Here is a 24833-nt window from a genome sequence, read left to right as displayed (position 1 = left end):
CTGGCTTTTGGAAGAATTTAGGCCTGATAATGTGCCACTTTCTGCGTTTGTCTTGATATTTCCTCATGATGTCATTTAACTGTGCCTGCATTTTCTGTACATGAGCCAGGTCTACAGGTATGATGTGATACAGGCGACACAGTCTTGGATACTTCACGCAGACAGTGCTGCATAGTCACCTTGTATCACAAAGGTGGCATGTGCTCACCAGCTTCCCATTAATGTTACCAAATCTGATTGCCTGGCTAAATCAGTGACTCCCACACCGTTGCATGGTCACCGCACATTTTCCTCCTTTAGACTTTTGAATAGCCTTAAAGTTGGCACATTCATAATTGATCTTTTGATTATTCAGTTGGTTTCTATAAATCACCATCGCGTGCAGCCATGCCTGGAGAATAAGACTTAGGATCCCACAGAAAATACTGTTTTTAGTTTAAGAACAAGTGAACGAGGTAAAACTAATTTTTCATCTGTGACTCAAAGGGAATTTCTAAAAAAGTAATTACACAAATGTTTTTAATAAACAGATAGATGGCCATTTTTATTGCCTCAGCAATATTTGTATTCACACATTTGTTATGTTCATTTGCTATTTTTTTTTAAAAGCTCATACTTTAGATTTGTAGGGTTTATTCAGAATATAGGTGAGAGCTCATTACCTAAGTACATGGAAAAATACAAGAGTGCCTTTAGAAATTGAAATAACACTGCCTGAAGATAGGTTCCCCCTCTCCTGATGGCCTCATAAATCATGTATCTTGTTGGAATAGAATTTAGTGAAAATGAATCATCTCTGAACATGAGCTTTCAAATTCCAAAATCCACCCAACATTTATGACTGCCTGGTTGAGTTACCCAGCAAGCCCTTAGCACTCTCTAAGGAAATAGTGTCAGAATAGCAGTATTTTCAGATGTATCAGTTTATATGTTCAGTTTTTCAGCAAATTTCCACTTACCCAAAATTACCTTCCTTCTATAAACTGCATGCTTTACCAAGAGTGAAATGTTTAGTATCAGGTGAACAAGTCCCCTTAGAACTCAAACTGCAGGAGAAAAATCTTAATGAAAGTGTACTTCATAAAGTATAACATTAAGTTGTGTTTGCAGAAGAGTCAGCCCATTCCCTTGAGAGGAATCACACTTGGAGGCCTTGGCTTGGCAGCCTACTAGCATGATTCATGGCAAATTGTTCTTACAACAGCAGGGCATGAAACCATGTGTGGTGTGACTGAGAGTTTAGAACTCCAAAAAAGAGAAAACATGTATCAATTGTCATGCTTTCAATGTAAGAAAGTTTAAAAGACCCTGCTCTTAGCCTGTTTTGGTGTGGTTTTGGGGCATTATAGTGGTATTTAAAAGATAAGTCTCTCTTTTTTTAAAGATTTACTTATTTATGCATACAAGAGCTGGGGTACAGGCCAGAGGTACAGGGGGTGAGAGGATTCACCAGAGACAGAGTAAGGAACAGAACAGGCAGATCCACTGAAATACACTGCTGAAGGGAGCAGGGCGAGAGACGAGAGGTCAGCTGTGCCGTGTGGGTCACTTCCCTGGCCTGGGATGGAACTCATGCTGCAGTGGCTGCTGACAGCTTCATAGTGCTGACACTTAACCCCTTGCACCACCAGGGTGGCCCCGATAAGTCTCTTTTTTAATTGAAGTATCTTTATAACATTTGTACAAAAAGGTACACAACAAATCACAATATATAATCTGAGTGAATTTTCACAAACTATAACCATCACCCAAATCAACAAGCAGAACAGAACCAGTCTCTCAGAAGCCCTGCATTCGTGTCCCTGGGCTGTTCTCCCCCTGTAATTACCCTCACTCCTCACACTGTAGATTAGTTTTGATCTCCCACCCATATACCACACACAGCCTCTCAACATTCCTGTGTGTGTGTTGACAGGTGTTCAGTAGGATCCTGATTGTAAATCCCTATATAATTAGTGAGGCTTTCCAGGGGAATCTTTAACCAAAAAATTACCAAAAATGTACCCTTGGGCCAACATAAGGAACAAGTGAAATGCTAAGAGGGAGACTCAGACCCTTTTTGCTGGTAGCAGATTCCATTCACAGCCGTTATCTTCTTGGCACACACCCCCTACACATCGTGTGGGGAACACGATGGAGCACCTCGGCCAGGACGGTCAGTGAGACAAACGGTCGCCTGGGGAGTGATCACCGGGGATTCTAGATTAGTTTTTAAAAGGGGTCCTCTACCAACTCCCATATATAAGAGGTCACACGCTTCTCCAGCAACCTCACTTCCCAGGACCCTCCCGGAAATGAGTACAGTGAGGAGCCCACGGTCTGTAGAGACGGTTAGAACAGGCATGCTTTTCTGGTTTCCTGGCTTCTCTAGAAGGGTGGGGCTGGTGGTTTCCTGGCCACAGCAGAAGTGACAGCTGACAAGTCTGATAGAAGGGAGAGGTATTGAAGCCATAAAAATCAGTACAAGAGCTCAAAGAGCCTTGGGGGCTGGGAACAAGCAGCCTTACAGACTTTCAGTGCCCCGAGGACACCAGTGACAACCCTGAGTCCATGAAGAGTATGTTCGGTGCACCCACTGGAATGAGAAAAACTGCCATCAAAAAAATGTTTAGGGGCTGACCCCAGGCAGCGTGGTCAGCCCTGCCTTTGGTAATTACAGCTGCGTGGCCCTGGGCACTGGGCCTCCACTGTAAAATGGGGAGGATGGTGTTTCTTCCTCATAGCACTGTTGTGGGAATGGGGTGGAATTCTGAGTGGTATTCCTTGTAATCTGTAGGTAGATGTTATCAATAGTTATTAACTTTTGTTGTTAACATTAATTTGGGTGGATGATTAGGTGGAACAGCCTATTCTTTAGTTACAAATAAGGCCTTACCTTTTCAAACAAAGCTTGAGAGTTTCTACCTAGGGCCCCTCTGGAGACAAGCATTGTACACGGTAACTATCAAAGCCATTGGCTTCGAATAAGATAAATGGACGGAGCCAACCAAGGAGAGAAGTAAAAGATCAAAAAGGGGCCGCATATAGAAAGGCTTATTTATTCCTCCTTGCGTCTGACAGCACACACAACAGCCAGATCATTGTCCTCTCCTGTTCTGTTCCTCTCCCATCGGGGCACCTGATGAAATAAATGATGAATTGTCTCTGTTATCTTCCTTGGTGCTTATTTAGGTGGCTGGTTTATGAAGGACCTGGATTTCAGGGTGTCCCTTTTATACTGGAACCTGGTGAATATCCTGACTTGTCCTTCTGGGATACAGAAGAAGCCTACATTGGATCCATGCGTCCTCTGAAAATGGTAAAAATGGAATTTAACAAAGTTCAGTGATTCTTTGCCATATGCCATTGACAATTCATAGGCTGTGATTTTGAAGCAAGAAGCAAACGTGTGAAAAAGAAGATTGCTAGGTGGAAATAAAGACTAACTTGCTAGGTGTAACACATGAGAAAATGTGGCTAGGCCCATGTCCTTTGCCTTTAAGGCATTCTGGGCCTTTTAGAACCACAGATGTGTACATGAAGATGCCCCCCAGGGATGGTTTAAAAAATGGAGAAAGTGAGGGATTAACCTTTGTGGAAAACAGCTAGAAGGACAAACTCCATTTGGTGGGTGACAGAAAGGGAGATGTGTAGGAGACCATGTTGAATCAGTTTGGATCTTAAAACCAAGCAGGATCATTTTAGGATGGGGATGTCAGTGAATACACGCTAAGCCATGGTGAAACCGGAAGGACAGGGCACACTGAGGAATACCCAGTCTCAGTGACAGGATGCCGTGCTGGGTGGCATCTTCAGAGGCGCTGGGGCTGCGAGTCTGTTGAGTGCTTGCCTCACAGAAGCCTGTGCGTTCTCTAGCCTTCCACTGTATTTTTGCCTTGCTCTTTGCTGCTGCTGCTAGAGGCCAAGCCTCGAGAGGACCTGGGTTGCAATTCTCTTGTCCCTCAGTGATAGCAGGTGCTGGCAGCCTCCTGTGGTAGGGGTAAGGCTCCCGTTACAAACCACTTTGCGGTTGTCTTCTGAGTCAGTTTGGAACAAATTAGAAAATCAGGAAGATAAATTTTTATCTTAATTTTACCCCTCCTGCCAAAGCATATGGCTGAATTATCTGCATGTTGGCTGGTCTTACTATGAATGATTTGGGGATTGTTTCTAAAATGAAATCCACTTTCAAAGAACAAAGTCTTGTTAGTTTTGTGAATGAGTGAAGGCATTGACTGAGGTTTTGAAAGCATTTTTTAATGATGATTTACAAAACTGTGAAGGTTCCGGCATTTGAAAAGGATTACTTTAGAAAAGGGTACTTGATTGTATAAACTCAGGTTTGCTGATACCATCAGCCACATTCCTTTATAATTACAGTTCATTGGTGCACTGGAGCTTCTTTGGTTGGATTTTTTTTTTTTAGCTGTTAAACATAAATTGGTGAAAAATACCCTGTGACTTTCCCACTGCTGATTTTAACTAACTTGTTGGATATTTCTATGTAATGCCTTTTCAGTGGTATATTTTTAGTGAGTTTTTTTATTTTTAAAAACTTTTTTTCTTTTCTCAATTTTTTAAATTTCTTTTTTTTTTACATCTTTGTTCATTTTTAAACAATACTTGCTTCCCCCCACCCTCTCAGGTGTGCTCCCCATAGAGTTTCCTTCACCAATGCACCCGTGCACCATCACCTCAGTCCCCTGTGCTCCTCCCTCTCCCTCCTCCTCCCCTGCAGGATGTCTCTGATTTGTAATTGTCTGTTATTGCTTTGTTGTGTTACTATTTTTTTTACACTGATGCTTATTTGGTTCCCCTATATTCCTGCTGTAAGTGAAACCATCCGATATTTTTCTTTTTCCTTCTGGCTTGTTTCACTGAGTATAATTCCTTCTAGCTCCATCCACATTGCTGTGAATGGCATAATTTTATCTTTTTTGATTGCTGAATAATATTCCATTGTGTATATATACCACATCTTCTTGATCTAGTCATTTATTTTTGGGCATTTGGGTTGTTTCCAGGTTTTACTTATTGTAAATAGTACTGCAGTAAACATAGGGGTACAGGTCTTTTGAATCAGTTTTTGTGTCCTTTGGGTAGATCCCTAGGAGTGGAATTGCCATGTCATATGGTAGCTCCATTTTTAGTAGACTGAGGAACCTCCAGAGAGCTTTCCATAGTGGTTGGACCAGTTTGCACTCCCACCAGCAGTGTAGGAGAGAGTTCCTTTTTCACCACATCCTTGCCAACATCTGTTGTTGCTTTTTTTTTTTGATATGTGCCATTCTTACTGGTATAAGGTGGTATCTCAATGTGGTTTTGATTTGCATTTCCCTGATTATAAGGGATGTTGAGCATTTTTTCATATGCCTGTTGGCCATTTGCATTTCCTCTTTGGAAAACTGTCTTTTAAGTTCTTTTGCCCATTTCTTGACTATATTGTTTATTTTATTTTGTTGAGTCGTGTGAGTTTTTTGTTTATCTTTGTGATCAGTCCCTTGTCAGTTGAATGGAGTGCAGAGATTTCTTCCCAATCAGTGGGGTGTCTCTCTGTTTTGGTTAAGTCTCTTTTGCTGTATAGAAGCTTTTCAGTTTGATGTAATCCCAGGTGTTTCTTTTCCTTGACTATCTTTGCTTTGGGTGATGAGTCTTTAAAGATGTTATTGCAATGTATGTCTTGTAATTTACCTATATTTTCTCCTATATATTTTATAGTTTCAGGTCTTATGTCCAGTTATTTTATCCATTTTGAGTTGATTTTTGTGCATGGTGAAAGGTAGTGGTCTAGTTTCATTTTTTTGCATGTTTTCCAGTTTTCCCAGCACCATTTATTGAACAAACTGTTCATGTTCCATTGCATGTTCTTTGCTCCTTTGTCAAAGATCAGTTGACCATCTAAGTGTGGTTTTATTTCTGGGCTCTCTGTTCAGTTCCATTGGTCTGTTTGTCTGTTTTTGTTCCAATACCAAGCTGCTTTAATTATTATGGCTTTGTAGTATAGCTTGAAGTTTGGAAGTGTGATACCTGCCTTCTCCTTTGTTTTCATCAAAAAACTTTTTTATTATAAAAGTTTAACAACATTTCTTGTCCATAGAACCACCCTTTGGGATGGTACCCATTTTATCTAGCCATTTCTCTGATGCTTTCAAGAGTCCTCCAAATCATAATGTTAACATGTGTGAACTTCAGCAGTTTTGTAAGTCGTGGATTGCAAAATCAAATGCCTCCAGGGTGAGGTGGCAAATAGTTGAATCCAGCGATTAGTGGAGACAGGCAAACAGGACCAATGTTCCAGCTGGAAGTTGAGCCCAGGTAGGGCTAAAGAGTACAGAAGGTGAAGGTTGCTGACTCTGAGAATTTGGGGCCAGAGATGTCAGATCTTAGGTTGGTTTTTAAGAGAAACAAGAAATACGCACTTTTTAAAGAAATTTACTGAGTTTAAAAAAAAGCCCTAAAACTTATTGGGTAAAAAAACATAGCTAACAAGCAAATCCAATTTATAGACTGACCAGCACTGCGAGACACATGTTATCTTCATTTCTTTATCTGCACTGTTGGTAATTTTAGAACTCCCTCAATGGAAACTAAATTGGAATTGTTTTTCTCTTTTTTCTTTTCAGGGTGGCCGTAAAGTTGAATTCCCTACAGATCCAAAGGTAAAAATATATTTAAAATTTTATTCCCATTCCATGTTCAGAAAGATAATACTTGTGTGACTTCACATATCAACTTCCCTAAAACAGAACTGCATCGTTCAGGCTGGAAGACGATGCTAATGGCACTAGTTCTCACAGTGTAGCATCTCCTTGTATTACATTTATAATCCGTGATTACATTTACTAATCATAGGACCTGTTGCTGCTTACCAGTTAGCCAGGAAGAAAACCTTTTCAAGAGAAATCCTCCATACTCCAAAATGCTGTTTTTCTCTCTGCTATTCCCACTTACCACATCTAGGGCACACAGTTTGTTTCGTTTTCAAAGCAATTTAGAATCCTTGGCTCCCTGAATTTGGCCTAAGCAAAATTCTAAATATCAGTTCTAGACATTGAACAAATCATTTATTTATAAATGATCTTTTAAATCTTGGCTTTAGGCTGTACCCAAATATATATCAAGGGGAAAAGATCTGACTTTTAAAATTGTAAGATGCTGTTGTTAGCTGATTTTAAAAAATCTGAAGATTTTAATTTGTATTCTAGCACCTAGTGATATTAAATGACTGATTCAATGTTTAGCTGTTGACATATTTAACTTAAAAAATATTTGTATATAATTTTTTTCCAATTTTGTAAATTCTCATTTGTATTATAGGTAGTTATTTATGAAAAGCCTTTTTTTGAAGGAAAAAGTATGGAACTAGAAACAGAAGTGTGTAGTTTTACGGAAGGGGATGAAACAGAAGAAACGACCAGAAGTGAACGTTTGCCATTTACGTCAGTAGGGTCTATGAAAGTCCTAAGAGGCCTGTAAGTAGATGGGGAAAACCTGGATTTTTTTTCCCTTTAATAAGTAAACATACCTCACCTCTCCTTCCCACCACCCACCCACCTGCCCGGTCCCCCCCCCCCCCACCAAGACAACATTCTAGATTGTGTTCTAGTGAATTATAGTAGCTGTGCTCATGTTCTCCTCAGCCAACTGTAACCAGCAGTTTTAGGGTCTGGTTGGGCCAGTCATCTGAGCAAGGCTGATAAATATCTGATAAGTATCTAGATTGATCAAATCTAATTTTTTTTGTTATTGTGCTCTAAACACTGTTAGCTTACTTTCTGTTTTTTGTCTTTTGTATTTTATAGACCATGCACATTTCCTTTCAAGTTTACACTGAAATGACCTTGTAAATAGCCCTAAATACATAATTTTAATTACTATTTGAAGATGATTTATCCAGTTTTATTTGCCAAAGTTCAATGAATCAATCTTATTAAGCGTGCATACACCACTCCCTCCCTCCATATACACTCCTTTCCAGAACACTCGTATATTTCTTAGGTTGCTTACATGGGGCTGTCCTGCTAGTCTCTTAAATTCTAGAGAATACCAGTAGTCATAACGCACGAGTCCATGTCTAGCTTTATAACTATCTGTAGTAGAGAATGAAACAGATGTATACACTGGAAACAGTTTTAACCCCACTGAAAATTACTAATTCCTCATGTTCCTTCTGTTGCAGATGGGTTGCTTATGAGAAGCCTGGATTTATAGGTCATCAGTATTTGCTTGAAGAAGGAGAATACAAGGAATGGAAAGACTGGGGGGGTTACAATGGAGAACTTCAGTCTCTGAGACCTATATTAGGTGTAAGTTAAAGAAAAGCTAATAGCTAATACTTGGTTTTTCTGGTTAATAAATGACTAACTCTTGATATTGATTTTTTTTCTTCCCAATAGGACTTTTCAAATGCTCACATGATAATGTACAGCGAAAAAAACTTTGGCTCCAAAGGTTCCAGTATTGATGTATTAGGAATTGTTGCTAATTTAAAGGAGACAGGATATGGAGTAAAGACACAGTCTATCAATGTACTGAGTGGAGTGTAAGTAAAATAACCCAGTCAGATTTTAAACATGGCTTTCACCTTGGTTTGTGTTAAATAGATTCTCTGAGACAGAGTAGGCACTCAAAGTGTAAATGCCTTGGCAATTAAACATTAAATCAGTCATTTATTGCCTACTGCCACAATATATCTTTTAGAAATTTCGTATATCTTTTTATCATATATAATGTAACATTGGAGTGGGCTTTTAGGTTTCATGGTAGAAATCTACAGATCCACTTCCTTTGTCAGTCTGCATGGAAAGTTCTCATTAATTTCTCAGGTTGGGAATCAAATAATAGTGAACTAACATCGAAAACCTGAGTTTGGGACAAAGCCCCTATTAGATTTTCCTATGATCCCATACCTACTCCAACATCAATTTCTTTAATGTTATTTTGACTTAAGATAATCATTTCAGTGTACCCAGGGTTAGCAGTTGAATGCTTTGTTCATGTTAAAGTAACTTTTAATTGAGCAATGATCTGTCAAGACCATTTGAAATGTGGCTGTAAATCAACTTAAATCAGCATGAGTGATAAAAATCAAACTGATGACCTACATAGCAACTAAAAGTTTTGCAAATATTTTTGCTTCAGTCGTGGCTGGTCACAGGGGTGTTGGGGCATGGTAATCAGAACTTGGTGGGGGTAGGGGGGTCTCTCTTTCCCCCCTGCACTCTTCTCTATGTTGGCTTCAGGTAAGGTGATTCTTTCCATCTGGCGGCCTCTCGGAGCAGCATTTGCCTTTTGTTCCATGATCTCACTGTTCAGTGGAACGAGCTGCTTTTTTTCTATAGATGAAGGCTTGACTTTGAGTCTAGGGGTTGAGGTCACGTGCACATTGCCTCAACCAATCACTGTAGCCAAGGATATAGCTGTGCCTGGGTTACGTGCCCTGCCTGGAGCTGAGATGTAGGGTCAGTCCCGTGGACCCTACTTATTTTGATTGGGGTGGTTGGTTCCCCAGGAATATCAGAAATAGGGAAAGATACTAGCTGTACAAAAACAGATGTTATTTTTCTTCTTTATTCCTTTTTTCAATTATTCTTCTGATCTAGGCTGATGTCTGTTACAATTTGTTAGAAGTGAGAGTAATCTAATGTGGTTTTATGAAAATCATTTGTACTGTTGAAAATGTTTGATGCTAGATTTGTTGTGTTATGAGTAATAGGCTATTTGAATCCTTCTAACCTCAACTCTTGTAATCATGAGTCTTGCCTCAGTAGGTCTGGATATGTGATCTGTGTCTACAATGAAATATGCTTTTGCTATTAGTCACATTCAGTAAATTCTTGTGTAGATTGTTGCTTGTGGTGCCATCTTGGCAGAATGAAATCAGTGATTGCTGGGTCTTCCTTCTTAGCTGGTCCTGTTCTTAAGCTCTAACATTTTAGAAACCGCCTTACACAAAAGGTATACTATGGCAGAAGTCAAATGAAATGGCTGTAGCTCTGTAGTATTTGAGATTCCCTTAAAGCTAGTTACTTAAAAGAAACATACAGTGACCAACTCAACCTGGAGAAACAGCTGTATACATTTGAGACTCACCAGGTGTGTTGGCTCCATCAGAGCCCAGTCATGTGCCCTAGCAGAGGTAGTCAGAGGATGTGGGGTAGAATTCCCTTGAGACATTTGGGTAAATTATGTTGTTAATGTAGATAGAATTATTGTGCCCTAAGCCTATCTTTCCTTTTTACCTTGTTTTCCTGAAATCAGTTTCCTTAGAAAGTAGTGCTTTTATGTTTTTATTTATAGTTGCATTTCTGATTGTAGCAGTTGAGTTTTGGTATTAAAAGGAAGTTGAGAGGAGGGCTTCTATAGTTACCAGCACCAGCTGCTTCCTCATATTTCATCCATTTAGTCATTTGACAAATATTTATTGAGGTCTGCTATTGTAAAGCATTATATTATATCCTCAGCGAAGTTATAGAACTTATATAAAGCAGAATTTATTGCCATAGAAGGGGTATAGATTAAGTGCTTTGGGAATCCACAGCAGAAAGAGATGAATTTTCAGGTTGCACATGAGACAAGAACTCTGGAGGAGGCAGCACTGGAACTAGCTCATTCGTTTTTAATAGTTCCAAAAAAAAAACTAATGACGTTTTTCTTATTGGTAAATAAGCATTTTAGTTTGGTTTTTTATGCCATAGTATGGAACACAAAGCTCGGGGGGAAAAAAGACTGTTTTGATATTCCTGTTCTATAGGAGTGTCTCCAGGCAGCTGTTGTATGGATAATAAATTCCCTGTGTAGTAAACTCATTATTAGTTCTGGAATAGGGGCCATTCTTCAGAAAGGATGCTGTGAATCCAACAATTGAGATTTTAGAAATGGCATTCCATCTCTCGTGGAAATTCCTTCACACAGTCCTGCTAATAAGTTTCTAATTCTATGTTATGCTCTTACTTAAACTGTGGAATGAGTCATGATTTTTTAAACCTAAGAGCAAAATGAAATATTTCTATAGTCCAGAAAAAAATAAAAGTGCTCGTGTTTTCAATTCTTTTGTACTTTTCCCCTCCGCAGAAGGGTCAGTTTGCCAGGCTGCCCTTAAATTCTCAGAGCAGATTCCATCCAGCTGGGAACCTGCTAGTACTTGTTCTTGCCACCCCACCCCCCTCACCCCAATCCTATAAACACGAGTGTTGACTCATATGTACAGACTGTTTTAAAAAAAGACAATAAGGAACTTTCTTCTTCAGACTCTCAAACTTAAACTTTAAGTAGACTCTAGATGGCTGACATAACAGAAAATCTCAGATCTAAGTTTTGGAGATTTTTAGCTCTCATATTCATGGGTGAGTCATTTGGGGCTGCATGCTGGCAGGAAAACAACACTACTGTCAGTCCAAGAAGCAGCATCTGAATAGTAGTTTTCCTGTTCCAACTTTAAAGAATTAGATAGACTTATGTGGGTATTGAGTTTTTACTTATAAGGAATTAATTTTCATTGTGTAGGGAAATATAGTCACAGTTGTTATCTTTTCTCCTATGTTCAGTCTCTCCCCTCCGCCCCCCGCCCCCGGCTTTTCCCCTCTGAACCCTAAAGTCAAAGAACAAAGCAACAAAGCACAGAACCCTCTTCTCTAACTTCTTACAGCCCCAGCGCCCTGCCAGGAATGCTTCTTTGTGATATGGCTTATCTTCTTTAATTTTCAGTTGTTGCTTGAGGTAGATTTTTCTTGCTGTGCAGATTTACCCCCCACACAGTAGTGCTGCATTCTCCTGCTTTGCTGCCGCCCGGCTTCCTGATGTGTGAGCAACCTATGCCGTTTTCAGTGGCTGCACACACAGGAACTGGGGCGCAGAAGAGCCTCACGGGATTCAGCATTGGGATCCTCGCCAACCCCTTATTAAAAAATACAAACTTTCACACAGGCTAAGTGGGCTCTTCAGTTATCTGAAAGTTAATGTCACGCCCACAGCTTGAGCCAGATCTAATTCCTTTCCTTACAATGCTAAAGTATAGATTTTAAAAATTGTTAATGAGGTTCTGAAGGGGTGGAATAGTCTTTTTTGAAATAGACTGTGATTGGCACCTAAAGCAGCTTTTCCATTCAGATGTTACCTGTCATGAGCTACATATCACCTGAGATTTTTTTTTTTAATGAAAGGGCTTGATTTAAATAAAGCTCGCTGAGCTTTTAAATCAAACCCTTTCATTAAAAAAATTGTAAGCTGTTATAATTATGAAATGTGTAGACTATTTTACGTATGGTTTCATGGACTAGCAAATGGAAGGAAACTTTACCTGGCAAATGGCAGTTCTGGTCACTAAGTGATGAGAGCTCGAGTGAGCCTCGGGAGCCCGTCACAGGTTCATTCATCCCTGACCACTGCCTGTGTCACCTTGGGCCTGTCACTTCCCATTCAGAGCGTACAGCAACAGGTATTTCCACGAGATGCTTCTTACCCATCTGTGAACTTCTTGAGGGCAAGAATTTCGTTTTTCTTCTTTGCATTCCTACTGCCACTCTGTTCCTGCATATGGCAAATGGCCTACAATGTTTACAAGTGAATATATGAATTAAATTTTCCTTGATTTTAGGTTTTCCCACCTTCAAAATGGGAAAACAAGCCCCTCCCCAGAAGGTTAAATGTGATAATTAAAATGAAAGCATTTTGAGAATAAGCGTACATACAGGTATCTAGGTATTAGTCCTTTAAACTCTGAGAAGGTCATTAGGCCAGTGAATTAACTGAGGAGGAGACACTGAGAAACTCTTGAATGTAATGGAATTGAAAAACTTTCTTCCCTTCAAAGACTATCTAAATCAATATATTGGTGGTTTGATTTTCCTCTCTGAGTGTAGAGCACTTAAAATATAACAAATGAAAACATGACAAGAGAGATTCGGTTTTAGTATTTCTGAGAGTTCAGTTTTGCTTGCGATGTAGTCCTATCATATTGGAAATCCTGTTAGAAACAAAATTTTAGTAACAGCTGTATTTTTTTCTTTTCCTCTGAACTTTTTTTCCCCAGTTTCGTTTGTTGTGTAACAGAGACATAGCTTTCCATCCTAGCTTTCTGGAAAAATATTTTAATGTTGATAAAAAAGAATTCTTATTTGCTTATAAAGAGAGCTCTTACAGGTACTTCTTCGAAGTCCAAATTATTTCCTTAGGAAAGAATAAGGAAGAAATAGACTAATATCCCCACTGCACCTATATGAGAGATAGAATCTGATAAATGATAGCATCAGAAGAGTCAAGTAAAAATACCCTTTCGCTTGCTACTCTGTCTCAGACAAATCTGTCTGCTCCTAAAAGGTTAATGGAGAACCAGAAAAATTAAGATTACTGATTAATAAAACAAATGAAAGTTTATGTGGGATACATATTTATCCAAATGTGTGTGTTTTATTGTCTATGTAAATTACAAACTCTAACAAGTCAGTGTTTTTGTCCCTCTAGATGGGTAGCTTATGAAAACCCAGACTTCACCGGAGAACAGTATGTATTGGATAAAGGCTTTTATACCAGTTTCGAGGACTGGGGAGGCAAAAATTGTAAAATCTCTTCTGTTCAACCCATTTGTTTGGTAAGGAATTAAAATTTTATTGAGAATATTTGAATTCTAGATTTATTTAATAAATACTTTTGATCCATGTATTATTGAATGCTACAGAAACTATTCTGAATTATGTTTAATATTAATTGCTAGTGGGCTGGAAGAAAAAATATTTTCAAGATGGCTGCTGTATTCATTTTTTTCTCTTTTCCCTTTAAAAACTTAGGATTCTTTCTCTGGCCCGAGGAGACAAAATCAGGTAACTTAAAAAATACTGTATTTTTCATAATAAGGGGCCTCCCACTGAAAAGCTGAACTTGTGTGTAAAATGTCAGGCATTTGGCACATTTTCTTTTACCCATTTCTATGCCTGAAAACATAACTGTATTTTAAAGTTAGTTTTAAGCTTACTACTTAATTGATAGCATAGATCCATATCTAAATATGTTTATTATGTAAAGCTGAATTTTAGTTACATTACACTGAGACTAATATTTCAAACAATAGCATATACTTTATTGTGATAAAAAGTAAAATGAATTTTCATATTTGTTGTATCTACATTAGACAAACATTTTATGTGTTCTCTCTCATATGGGCTCTCCCCCAACCTTTTGAATGCTGACTGTCTACATTAAATGAAGAGTAACATTCATTATTTAGCCTTTTTAATGGCAGTCAGACAGCTGTAATTACAGAGTCACAAACACTGCTATAGCCTTCTTTACTAGCATACACAAGATTCTAAAAAGTCAGCAAGTATCTTCCATTGAGAGGGAGGGAAACCATACTACATGTTTCCAAAATACAGTTTCTTGTAAATGGTAGAACTGATGAACAATTACTTTTGGCCACAATAAAGCTTTAAAATGCTGCACAACATGTTCGGACAGGGTGTTCTACAGAAACTGCCTTATTGTTGGATTGTCCTTTGATGACTGTCTCTGAATTATAATAAATCATGAATTGGTGTCGCTGAAGTATTTCTAATTGATCATTAATGTAGGCCTAGAAAATTAAAGGATTTGTAAAATTCATACCATTTTTAATATAACAAGAATTAACAGATCATGTTTGGGTCATCATTACAAAGGCTGAAGGAGTTAATGTATTCAGGAAAATAATTTTAGGTATTTCTGTTTACTTTTTCAAAGATTCACTTGTTTTCGGAACCACAGTTTCAAGGCAGCAGTCAAAGTTTTGGAGAAACAACAAATCAAATTGATGACTCATTTTCTGCCAAGTCTTGCAGAGTTTTAGGAGGCAGGTAAGCAAAATCGTGGATGGGCAGTGCCTAACCACTGCGGGGAAAATAGGAGTCACATGGGCCAATATTTAGTAACTTCTGTTAGGTGTCGGTCTCTATATGAAAGCGCCAAATACTACAAAACCATCTTAATACTAAAGTATGCTTTGCAGCATCTAAGTGCTGGACATGTCAGAGGACGTGCCCATCAGTTTGGGTCGGAAAAGTTGAAGAGCACCACTTTGGTGTGCCACAGGATTCACACCAGCTTCTATCCTCTCTAGGCCTGTCCCATCATCGGTCAGACACACTAGCTAATCCCTAGGTGTCTCGCTGCAGACACTTTTTCACAGGCAGGCATGGGATAAGCGTTCTGCACATGGCAGGCAAGTGCATGGCTGGAGGGGATTCAATGTGTGTGCTAATCAGGGAGTGCATCACCTTTGCTGACTGGGAGGAGTTTGTAGTGGGGAGAGGGGGAGCAAGTCTGGATAGGGAGGCTGGGATCAGGTTGTAGAAGTTTCCTCTGAGCATATGAATTTAGATGGATGCCACAGGAAACACAAGACAGGAAAGGCATAGCCACAACATTTAGCACTGCAAAGGGGCAGTGCCATCCTCACAATGGTTTACTCAACATGCCATGCTCACAATGGTTTACTACTTACTACTTGATCAAGAACTTCCAGAGCAGCCTATGCAAGAAGGGATGAGGAATTATGTCTAATTAATAATAATGGCCTTTAATCATAAAATTCTTATGGTCCAGGCAGTGCCATCATGCCATTCAACACTGCAGAGGGGAAAAGAGCACTGGATTTGCACTCAAATGTGCAGGTTTACAGTACCACGGCACAACTTATTAGGACATACCTCCACCCCTATTCTAGTTCCTTTATCTCCTACTCCGCTTCATATATTACAACCTGACGTGTACACTTCTTTTGTTCACTACTCACTAGGTTGTAAATTTCAAGGAGGCAGGAACTTTTTTGGTCATTCTCTCCCCAGCAATGGCAAAATGGAAAAGTGCCTGTCACACAATTAGTCTTCAATAAGCATTTATTTGGATTAAAAAAAGAAACAAAAAACTTTTCTAGGGAAGCATGGAAAATTGCCATTTTATCATAAATGCTAACTAAGGCTTAGAGAGGCTAAAAACCACTTGTCTAAAAATCACTCTGGTATTTTGGGACCTAGCCTACCCTATGCAGAGGTATTAGAATGGAGGATAAAGGGATGTGAAGAAAAAATCTGGGAAGTTATCAGTAAACCCCAGTGACGGACTAGCTGTGACGGTTGAGGATTATTCAGAAAGGACTCACACTTGACAAAACCATAGCATCTGGGAGAAGGGTGGTTGGCACTCCTGAGAGGAGCAGGGGGTCTGGGAAAGTGGAGAAGTAAAAGCAGGAACAATTTGATGGAAAGAGAAGTTTTATTTGCAAACTGAATAAATTTCTTGCCACAGGATGAAAAGAGTAAATATGTCCAGATATTTTGGAAGAAAACATTGTCAGCCACAAGTATTGTGTTTATTTTGTAGCAGGCTACTCTTAAAAAAAAAATTAAACTTCTTGAACAGGAATGCCAAATTACATATTGTATGTGTGTATGGTTTTTTCTTTTTGTAGCTGGGTTGCATATGATGGAGAGAATTTCTCGGGTAATCAGTATGTCCTGGAAGAAGGCCACTATCCTTGTCTCTCTGCAATGGGATGCCTGCCTGGAGCCACTTTCAAGTCTCTTCGTTTCATAGATGCTGTGAGTATGTCAGTGGGGAGAGAGCTTTACAGAGATGTGCGGTCACAAAGCTGATATGAGCAAGGAAACCAACAGGCAGAGCTTACTCGGTGAAAGAGGCAGAAAAACAGCTGCAAACTTTCCCTCCTGAACATTTTGGCCTTTTGGGATCTTTAACATACAAGTTGCTTTTGTTTGCCATTTTCCCAGATGAAATGCACCGAGTTAGTTGTGGTGCACAGTCATCAGGGGCAGGTCAAGATCCCTCTCCTGTCTTGCTTTTTTCCACTTCATTCCTGATTCCTATTTCGGTTCCTCTCCTCTTCACAGGTACAAAGTGTTTGGAGACAGCTTGCATATTCTTACAAAGTCCATGCTTTTAAAAAATCTGTATAAAGGCTTTATATAAACAAATTATGCTATAATTCTCATTGTCAGTATTTAACATAAAAGTTTCTTGAAGAGCTTTCCATCCTGCAGTATGTACATTGTATGTACATGTAGTTATGGATTCTAACTGGTACAAGTTCCCCATCACCTTATTTTACTTTTTATTTATTCCTTACTTTTTATTTTACTTTTTTATTTATTCCTTATATATGTATCACTATGCCCTCATCTGGGAGTCTCTTGGGGACAGATATTGCTGGACGGATGTACACGAATACAGTTTGACTGAGTCTTGCCACATTCCATCATTTTAGACTCCTCCTGGCAGCGCATGTAGGCTCCCATTCCCACATCATTGCCATTACTTAGTATTCTCTGCCTTCTAACTTTTGTCACTTTGGAGGAATGGATAGAAAGTATTATCTCATTGTGTTCACATGTTTCACGATTACTGAAGTTAGTATCTCATTTCTTAAGTCATTTTGGTTTTCTATTCAGTGAACTGCCTGTTGTCTTTTGCTCAACTCTTAAATTTTCTGTATTTTTTTGGTTACTGATTGCAGAAATTCTTTCTAGTTTTTAGTCTATTACTCTGTTTTAAAGATTTGCAATTAGTGGTATCTCCCAGTTTTATACAGTATGTGCTAATCCAGATTTAATGCCCCTTTTTGAATAGAAATCTTTTATTTTGATGTAATCAAAGCAATGTTTCTTAGACAAAAACTGCAAGAATGTTCGGATGTTAAAGTCTGGATGTGGCTGTAGTTAGGGGAATCTTTATTAGTTTTTGGTATCTGTTATCTCATTAAAAGCTTTAAACATATATAGTTGGTGACTCTGGTTTTAAAGGTAAGAACACTTGTGAGTTAGCTTTCTCTCATCTCTGCCTGCTCAAATAATTAAAATTTTAACCTTTCTTGAATGTAAAGATAACAGTAGGAAAATATAGAAGGATGTGTTAAGATTGATTAGCTTACAAGTAAAGAAATATGTAAGAATTTAATATTTAACCTGTCTAGAATTCTAGATGCTACCTATAGTATCTTTTTGGAAAACAAAACCCAAAACACTTCAGATACAGTTTTCAAATGCTTTCCATCAACTAGAACTTGGCATATATGCTCATATCACTTTTTTAAAATTTATTTATTTATTTATACAAGCACTGGGTACAGTCAGAAGCACGGGAGGGTGAGAGAATTCACCAAAACCAGAGTGGGGAACAGAACAGGCAGAAGGACTGAAGTACACTGCTGAGGGGAGCAGCGGGCGGTAGGAGAGGTCTGCACGCCATGTGGGACCCTCCTCTGGTAGCCAGGGAGCAACCGGGGATCAAACTGGCGCTGCAGAGGCTGCGGGCAGCTTCGCAACCCAGCGCTCAACCGCTGCGCCACCGGGGTGGCCCATCATATCACTTCTGACACTTACAAATGATGTCCTGTTAAATTTTGACCGTGATAAAGACTTTGCCCATTATATGAACATGCATCTTAACCATGACTTAATACTTCAAATGTGTTTGTTGACTGAGTTTTTAGATGATTTTTGGTATGTCATGTCAGAGAAAAGTGCAATGTAACACTACTTCAATTCTTGTATGTTTTATATAACCTGATTCCTAGACCATACAAACTATCTCTGCACACTCATCTGCTCCTGGTCAACAAAATCTTTCTACATGTCAGGGCACATCCACATAAATGAAGCAGTCAGGTGCCACGCCCTTACCACAAAACTTTAAGCAGGTAGGGAATATTTGATGTATCATTTATGACCTTAGGAGTAGTATTAGAGCTTAGTCTAGGGTTATAAGGGTAATTGGAAAAACAAGTATAAGCTGCCAATTTGTCATTTTTCTGAAAGCCAGTGGGCTGCTGTGCTGTGGTCCTCTTCAAAATGAATGACAGCTTGAGGATGGGGCTCCCACCCAATTTTTTTCTCAGCAATACTTTCAACAGGAAAGTTTGAGAACATGGGTACACAGAATCTAGTCTTTCTGACAAAACAATAACAAGCTATTTGACAGGACATATAAGGGAAGGTTCACCAAATAGGCACTTATTACGCACCACTAGACACCAAAGACTGTCACAAAGACTGCCCTCTGACCTTTGTCAATTGTGTCCATGTCTTTGGTCTTTCCTTACCCAACAGACAAAAGTTGAAAATACCATTAGAAATGCTGATATTGGCATATATTCCTTTGTGCCTGGAATAATTTTCCCCTTGCTTTCTACCACTATTTACACATACCTACCTTTTCCTGCAGTGGAAAACTTCCTGCCCCATCATGCTGCTTCTCTCCCTTTAGCCTTGGAGTGTCTAAACACCCAGACCTCCTGGGAAAAGGAGTTTGACAGGTCAAGGCTGGCCAGATCATGTACTTTATCCTTATAAGGAGATGATTTAACATAAATTTGAATTATTATCAAAGATGAATAACAGAATGTTGTTTTTGTTCCTAAACAGGAATTTTCTGAACCAACAATTATTCTTTTTGAAAGAGAAGACTTCAAAGGAAAAAAGATAGAACTCAATGCAGAAACAGTTAATCTCAGATCCCTAGGATTCAACACGCAGATACGCTCTGTTCAGGTGATTGGTGGCATGTAAGTGAATTATCTACTTGTTTATTCAATATTAAAAGTGATATTTCCTTCCCTCTTAAATTGCCTTAACAAATTGACATAGAAACCTTTTTTTTCCTGTAAGTGTTAATAATTATGCACTTTCAGAGTATACTTTTCCATTGGAAAAAGCTATGTGTGAGGTATCTTTCATCTCTTCATCAGATTTTTATCCTAGTTAAGGTAAGGCTTTTGTTTTTAACAAAGGGGCATGCTTTGCACACCAGTGCTTAGTACATTTACTGAGAAGAGTGCTTACTCTTTCTTTAGCAAGTAAGAAGGAGCTAATTTTTCTTATCCCTTTGAAAGACCCATGATTTTGAAGGGTTGGGATTTTTCCTTTAGCTAGGAGTGACACCAGATGCTATGTAAAACAATTAAAGGTCAACAAGGGAAGATGTTTCTCAACTTTGAATAATTTTGAAATGAAGATGGAAAAATGAATAAGGACTATCATTGTAATAAATATTTTTAAGAAAGTTTTTATTTTACCTGCAGAAAAAATAGGTGTGTTCTGTATGCCTCAAATGTTAAAGCAACTATAGCTATTTAAAAAAATGATTATGGGATATTGGAGAGTAGAATTACTGGTTATTTTCTTAAGAGGTTTTATTTATTATTTTGTTTTTCTGATAAAATGGCTAAAGCGATAACATGATGATAGGTGAAGAACATTATTCCTCCTTGCTATAATATGTCTGCTGGAGAGGAAGGTTGTTGGGTTGCTTGCATACCAGTCTGTGGGTACCAGCATCTCTGAGTAGAGGAGACCGGAGTATCTTTAGCAGTTTTCTGGACTGAGGAAGATTAGTCTTATTTTAAATATACATTACTTTTATTTAACCCTCACATAGCACTTGCCATGTGCTATACACTAAGAACTTTACAAATACTATTTAAGTAAAAGACCCATTATTACTACTGAAAATATGTTATGAAAAGCTCAGAGGAAATAGCAGGCTGTGAAAGATTCTCCAGTTCAGTGCCTAATTGGAGGAAAAAACCTATTTCTCTTCAAGAATGGATCTTTTTTTTGGCATAAATGCTCATGTATCAAGAACTTTCTGACAGCTTTGTTTTAGAAAATGAGGTAGTTACCTTTTCTTCCCCAGTGTATATTTAAAGTATAAAGATCAACCTAAAAGTTGGAAGCATTATAAAAATAAATGTAATAGGGTTCTTTGTCAAATGGAAATTGCCACTTACTGTGATCATCTGATTTTTTTTTTTCCAGATGGGTTACTTATGAATATGGCAATTACAGGGGTCGACAGTTCCTACTGTCACCAGCAGAAGTGCCGAATTGGTATGAATTCAGTGGCTGTCGCCAAATAGGTTCTCTACGACCATTTGTACAGGTATTTTTTCTTCATGCTCTTTGAATAGACTCTGATGTTTATTCTTTTTGTAAAGGTAGTTCAACTTTTTAGTTACAATTTTAAGTTGGAAACTGGCCTCTCCTCCCCGTTCCCTCCTGAATTTGGGTTCCTGATGCTAGCAGGTCATGACTACTCTCAAAAATGCTGTCACGCCAGCATCAAACCCTGGTGTGTCCCAAGCCCTGGACTGTTCACAGGCAGGTGCTCTGCCCCAGGCACTTCTTTGGATTTTTGCCAAATTCTTCTCATTGAGAAAAACCTCTGAGACTCTTGGGTATAGTAATTATCCCTAATCCAACTTCAGCTGATATTCTGCCCCTGATATTAATGCTTGTTCAGTGTTTCTAACAGCACAACTGGGCTTTTTATCTTTTAGAAACGAATTTATTTCAGACTTCGAAACAAAGCGACAGGGTTATTTATGTCAACCAATGGAAACTTAGAGGATCTGAAACTACTTAGAATACAGGTCATGGAGGATGTCGGTGCCGATGATCAGATCTGGATTTATCAAGAAGGATGCATCAAATGCAGGGTGAGTCTTTAGGGATAGACACGGGTCTTCAGCAGCATCTTACTCAAGTAGATGCTACTTCACAATGCAAGGAGTACTTTTAGAAATAACAGATGGGGGCCTCCCCGGTGGCGCAGCGGTTGAGCGCTGGGTTGCGAAACAGCGGGCGGCCTCTGCGGCGCCGGTTCGATCCCCGGCTGCTCCCCGGCCACCAGAGGAGGGTCCCACATGGCGTGCAGACCTCTCCTGCCGCCCGCTGCTCCCCTCAGCAGTGTACTTCGGTCCTTCTGCCTGCTCTGCTCCCCGCTCTGGCTCTGGTGAATTCTCTCACCCTCCCGCGCTTCTGACTGTACCCAGTGCATGTATAAACAAAAACAAACAAACCAGCAAACAAATAAAGCATGCCTTTATAAAAAAAAAAAAAATTAAAAAAAAAATTTTAAAAAAAAAGAAATAACAGATGGTTTTTCATGAAAAAAATTCTTAGCAGTTTAGGAACTTAATATGGAAGGTAAACTCGGTGCTAACCCATGATATTAATTAGAAGTGTTTGTGTTATTCTTTTCCCCTAATCTACTTGTTCTAGAAATAAACCATAAGCCCTAGCACTATCAACACAGATCTATAGGTTCTTATTTTGGAGAACCCTCCCACACTAGGATGAAGTCCCACCCTGGGTACAAGAGTCCATTCATTTCCTAATTGCCATACCTTATAAAATGGCCCATCTCCCCCTCACGTTACTCCTGCCATAAAAGACACTGAAAAGCTGAATGTAGTAAGATTTTATGAGAGAAGTTCACGCTTCTATTGTAGTTACTCTTTTAAACTCCTTGATTTTATGGGCTTGACTGTTAGCTCGTTTTGTGTTGTTTTTTTTTTTAAACTTGGTGCCCCATGAGTCAGCAGAAGGCCTTGTGAAAGGGAACACAACTTATTAATTGGGCCTGATGTGCCTGAGGGAGAACCATCCTTTCAGTAAATGAAGTGCTGTTTAGACATGCATAGAAGAAACCCAAGACACCAAAGTGGCTGTATCATGGAGAACAGGAAAAGCCAACTGTTGCCTTTGAATTCTCAAACAATTCAAGAAAATGGTGCCTTGCAGCAGTTATTTCTAACAAACACTTCACTGATGTTATTTAACAACTTTGAACAGGTCAGTGAGAAAAGGTGTCCTAGTTTTTGCAATCCTTTCATCTCAATACTGAATGTATGTTTTTCATTAGCATATTCTTTAGCAATATGTGCTAATGTTACATGAACATAGGCCCACCATACATTGTTCATGTAGTAAGGTTAGATTCACTTCAGACAAGGGCCCACAAATTTCTGCATTAAAACACTGAAGTACATGTCTCTTTTCTTCTTTCTCCTTTTGTAGTTGGACAGCATGCCTTTTTAGCAAATTTTAGACATTTCTCATGAAAGAAGGGAAATGGAATTTCAAAGTTTTAAGTGATAAAATGACCTTTTAGCCACCTTAGGGCAATAGTTTTAAAAATTAGAAAAAAAACTAATATTCCAGATATATTTGGAGGGTTGGGCTGAGCAGAGGCAGATATGTCTGTGGGAGCTTTAACTACAGATCTAGCCTCAGAGCACAGTCATTTCTGAGAAGGGAAAATATCATATGGGATGGACAAAAACAGAATTTTCCATCATCTGGACTAAGAGGTAATTTGTTTTTCAATCCCATTTACTCTGGCTCACAGCTAAAATGCCTCATGTGAGGGTAAATGGATCTAGTACAAAGATAACTTAAAAACCTATTTAAAGAAGGAACTGATTACAATGATGGTTGATTGCATATCCAGTTCTAAGATATTTTATCTTTCCCACTGAGCAGATAGCAGAAGACTGCTGCCTGACTATTGTGGGGAGCCTGGTCACCTCGGGCTCAAAGCTGGGGCTGGCCCTGGACCAGAATGTTGACAGTCAGTTTTGGAGCATGAAGTCGGATGGCAGGATCTACAGCAAGTTGAAGCCCAACTTAGTTTTAGATATTAAAGGTAAGGATCATTTCCTTAATTTTTTAATCTATCTTTAAGATTGTTAACTAAAAACCAATTCTTCTGAACATGATGAATGTAGTAGTACCGATAGTAAGAGATTCCTTCCTACATGCCAGCCACTGAGCTCAGCACTTTACCTACATTATCTTGTGATCCTCACAGCAGCCCTAACAGGCTTATGTTCTCCATCCTTCCTCAGTCCCATTTTACAGTCTCTCCAAAAACTGAGGCTCAGAGGGATTAATTAGTTTGGCTACCATCTCACACCCATAAATGCTGAGATGGAATTTGGACACGAATTGACTTTACACCCTTTGTTTTATTATGTATGTAGACAGTGTTAGATTAATCACAAGTTAAAAGGCTATGCTTTCAGTATAGTCAATGATTTTCATGTGTATGCATTTAACCTTTCATTGAAAAGATCTAAAAGGAATTAAAACAACACAGCCAAGAGGTTTCAACTGAACACTTGTTCAGTGATGTTAGTCCAGCATGAACTGGGCCCACAGAGTTTGGGAATCACTATCTTAAACTTATCTGCATCAGAACCACCTGAAGGTCTTATTAAAACACAGATTGCTGGACGCCAACCTCAGAGTTTTAGAAGGTCTGAGGTGAAGCCCAAGAATCTTCAAGTCTATCAAGTTCCCAGGTGTTGCCCATGCTGCTGGTCGGAGAACACTACTAGGAGAAAGAATCATTTACTGCTGGGGCTGCCCGTGGCCTCTGTCAGTGCCGGTTCCATCCCCGGCTGCTTCCTGGCCACCGGAGGGTCCCACATGGCTCGCAGGCCTCTCCTGCCGCCCGCTGCTCCCCTCAGCAGTGTACTTCGGTCCTTCTGCCTGCTCTGCTCCCCGCTCTGGCGAATTCTCTCACCCTCCCGTGCTTCTGACTGTACCCAGTGCTTGTATGTACAAACAAACAAACCTTAAAAAAAAAAAAATCATTATGGCAATTTAAGAACACTATAAAACAAAAAAATTTACTTAGACATAGGAATTTAGTAAATTGTTACTATTGATAGGAAGATGTTTTATATAAATCACAGGGATAATTCTGCTTTGAATTATTAATTTTGAATTTCCTATCAGAAAAGTCCACATAATTAAGTTTGTAAGGATACTTGTAAGTATACTATGAAGTCCATTTTAAATCATTGCTGAAAGTTCGCTCAATATTACTTTAATCAGAGCTCTAGGCCTGATTAGCAAATGGGGGTAAAGTGTTCTGGATAATGGAGAAAAAGCATGAAGTTTTCATCAGGGGCTTTGGTGACTTCATAGAGACAAGTGGCTGGTCTCTGAGTGGCTAACCCAGTTAACAGTGGGATTGGAATTCACAGATGACCTGAGAAGTTGGACCACAGCTAACCAATATGT

General features: G+C 39.0%; 1 protein-coding gene across 1 annotated transcript in view; it reads left to right on the top strand.

The window, feature by feature from the left end:
- The window catches only part of CRYBG1 (crystallin beta-gamma domain containing 1), a gene marked incomplete at its 3' end in the record, with an annotated part of 45537 nt that overhangs the window by 18836 nt on the left and 1868 nt on the right, over positions 1-24833 (top strand). Inside the window, exons 7-19 of the mRNA XM_084227787.1 lie at positions 3172-3298; positions 6603-6638; positions 7297-7451; positions 8159-8285; positions 8376-8521; positions 13441-13567; positions 13764-13796; positions 14692-14804; positions 16418-16547; positions 19386-19525; positions 20778-20901; positions 21299-21457; positions 23286-23448. Coding sequence (XP_084083913.1) covers positions 3172-3298; positions 6603-6638; positions 7297-7451; positions 8159-8285; positions 8376-8521; positions 13441-13567; positions 13764-13796; positions 14692-14804; positions 16418-16547; positions 19386-19525; positions 20778-20901; positions 21299-21457; positions 23286-23448 — 1580 coding nt within the window. The remainder of the gene's footprint in view (positions 1-3171; positions 3299-6602; positions 6639-7296; positions 7452-8158; positions 8286-8375; positions 8522-13440; positions 13568-13763; positions 13797-14691; positions 14805-16417; positions 16548-19385; positions 19526-20777; positions 20902-21298; positions 21458-23285; positions 23449-24833) is intronic.

Source organism: Talpa europaea (assembly GCF_964194135.1).
Source record: "Talpa europaea genome assembly, chromosome: 2".
In the NCBI taxonomy this organism is placed as follows: Eukaryota; Metazoa; Chordata; class Mammalia; order Eulipotyphla; family Talpidae; genus Talpa; species Talpa europaea.
Note: the sequence above shows the minus strand (reverse complement) of the source record. Positions and strands in the feature narration are given on the sequence as shown.